This window comes from Kryptolebias marmoratus, linkage group LG18 (genome assembly GCF_001649575.2).
Source record: "Kryptolebias marmoratus isolate JLee-2015 linkage group LG18, ASM164957v2, whole genome shotgun sequence".
Classification (NCBI taxonomy): Eukaryota; Metazoa; Chordata; class Actinopteri; order Cyprinodontiformes; family Rivulidae; genus Kryptolebias; species Kryptolebias marmoratus.
The window spans coordinates 19,159,823-19,161,976 of record NC_051447.1 but is presented as its reverse complement, the minus strand read 5'-3'; the positions used below and the strand labels follow the sequence as shown (position 1 = coordinate 19,161,976).

The following is a 2,154-nucleotide window of genomic DNA, read 5'->3' as shown; positions in this document are numbered from 1 at the left end:
ATGTGAAGCATTAGCGCACATTTTGGCTTCAGTCGCTGCTCCTGCACGCTCCCGGCATTCTGATGTTAACAGGAAGTGACGTCACGTGTCTTCTTCCTGAGTTATTTGGGGTTATTTTGTATTCCACGCTACACAAACCCACAAAGGAGAGACTAGACCGCAGAAACGGTGGCGAATCACTTTAGAAACAATAAATATTGGGTTAAAGTTGCAGTGTTTTGGGCAAAGTTGGAAAAAGTTGAGATTTCGCGGGGTTTGCTTGATTTTGCGTGAATAGTTGCGATCGCAACATTGCAAAATCCTGGAGGGTCTGATTTACTGTAAGATCGTGTTTTAACTTCAGTACATAAAGTGTCTCTTTAAAGTGTTTACAAACTGTTAAACTAAAGAAATGAAGCACGGGAGGTTATTTAGTTTTATTTTTATTTAGTAAGAGGATTTTAGGACTGAGTCTGTTTCTCCAAATTCAAGATAATACGGCATTTTTAATGATTAGGGATTTTTATTTGAATAAATCTGCTTCAGAACTGAATTTTAATTAAAAACTAAAAACATCAGAGCGCTCGTTAAAAGCTAAATTGGTCAAAAAGTTGTTTAAAAGTATCTCAAAGCGAACTAAAAGCTAAAAGCAGCAACAGAAAACAAACCCGGAGCCAGTTTGCTTTCAAACAAATGTTTTTGCAAATCAAATCAAATACTTTGAAACCAGAAGCCGCAGCAGCCGAACGTTTTAACAGGACTCTAAAACTGCTGAGTCAGCGCTCAGACGGCTAACCCTGCAGCTGAAAGAAGTTTGTTTTTGTTCGTTGCAGCTGGTCGTTGATTGGTTGGAGAGCATCGCCAAGGATCAGATCGGAGTTTTTTCTGATAACATTGAATTCTACGCCAAAAATGTCTGCTGGTGAGTTCCCGCCTGTTTGTTGGAATCGGTGTGTTTTTTGTTGAAATGACCCGACCTGTGCGTGACTCAGGGAGAACACTCTGCACGCGCTGAAGACGAGGAGGAAGAGCGGCGCCTCCCTGACCGTGCCTCTCGTCACCGAGCTGGTGAGGCTCCTTCCTGCAGGGACCTTTTAAAATCCCCGTCTTCCTGAATAAAACGGTAAATTGTGCCTCTGCGCCCAGGACCCCGACGCTCCGCTCCGGCAGCAGCGCCCCCTGGCGTCCCTGGACAGGGAGGACGACGCCCGGCTGCTGAAGAACCTGTTCACGCTGATCCGAGCGGGGATGACAGACGAGGTAACGAATCAAAATGTAGCGTGTGCTTCTGGGAGAACTAAAGAATGTGAGAAATCTATCCCAGATGCTAAAGAAAAGCATCCAGCAGACAAATCATATTCGTCACGTCTGTCCTGTGTTCGTAGGCTCAGAGGTTGTGTAAACGCTGCGGTCAGGCCTGGAGAGCAGCGACTCTGGAAGGCTGGAAGCTCTACCACGACCCCAACAGGACCTCAGGTAAGCTCTGACCTCAGCGACAAGAAATAAACGCCGCTGCTGGGTTTCACACGACGTCGCCCGACGCAGACGGAGGGCCGTTTGTTTCTGTTGAGCCAGCATCATAATGCCCACATTCTGTCGTAAACGGTCGTTCCAGCTGCTCTAATAGAGGAAAACTGAAAGTAGTTACTCACAAGTGGATCAACAATCTACGGCTGAAAACAGGAGTAAGGATCTCATCGTTTACGTTGTATCTTCAGATATTTTACTGGACAATTACTAAGACAAGTATTCATATGTCAGGTAAGATATATTATTTTTATGCCCGAGCTTGAAGGTTTGAGGGCTAATGTTGTTAGCAGCTAGCTTAGTGCTGACGACGGCATTTTCGATGTTACTGAATACATGAATTTAGGTTTACAGAAGCTACATAAATTGTTTACATGTAGATCAAAGCTCATAGAAATAACGTGGGTTAGCTTGCTGCTAGCGGTAGCATTGTTATCGTAGACAAATTACCAGACCCTCCACGATTTTGCGATGTTGTGATCGCATTTAACGCAAAACCAAGCAAACCCCGCAAAATCGCAACTTTCCCGCAACTTTAACCCAATATTTATTGTTTCTAAAGTGATTCGCCACCGTTTCTGCGGTCTAGTCTCTTCTTTGTGGGTTTGTGTAGCGTGGAATACAAAATAAGCCCAAATAACTCAGGAA

General features: G+C 44.4%; 1 protein-coding gene and 1 long non-coding RNA gene across 2 annotated transcripts in view; one reads left to right on the top strand and one right to left on the bottom strand.

The window, feature by feature from the left end:
• The window catches only part of nup107 (nucleoporin 107), a 15,937-nt gene that overhangs the window by 5,885 nt on the left and 7,898 nt on the right, over nucleotides 1-2,154 (top strand). The window contains exons 10-13 of the mRNA XM_017439167.3: nucleotides 813-901; nucleotides 972-1,047; nucleotides 1,126-1,239; nucleotides 1,365-1,455. Of these exons, the coding sequence (XP_017294656.1) occupies nucleotides 813-901; nucleotides 972-1,047; nucleotides 1,126-1,239; nucleotides 1,365-1,455 (370 nt within the window). The remainder of the gene's footprint in view (nucleotides 1-812; nucleotides 902-971; nucleotides 1,048-1,125; nucleotides 1,240-1,364; nucleotides 1,456-2,154) is intronic.
• Nucleotides 1-2,154, bottom strand: part of LOC119617929 — a 4,147-nt gene that overhangs the window by 946 nt on the left and 1,047 nt on the right. The window lies entirely within an intron of this gene.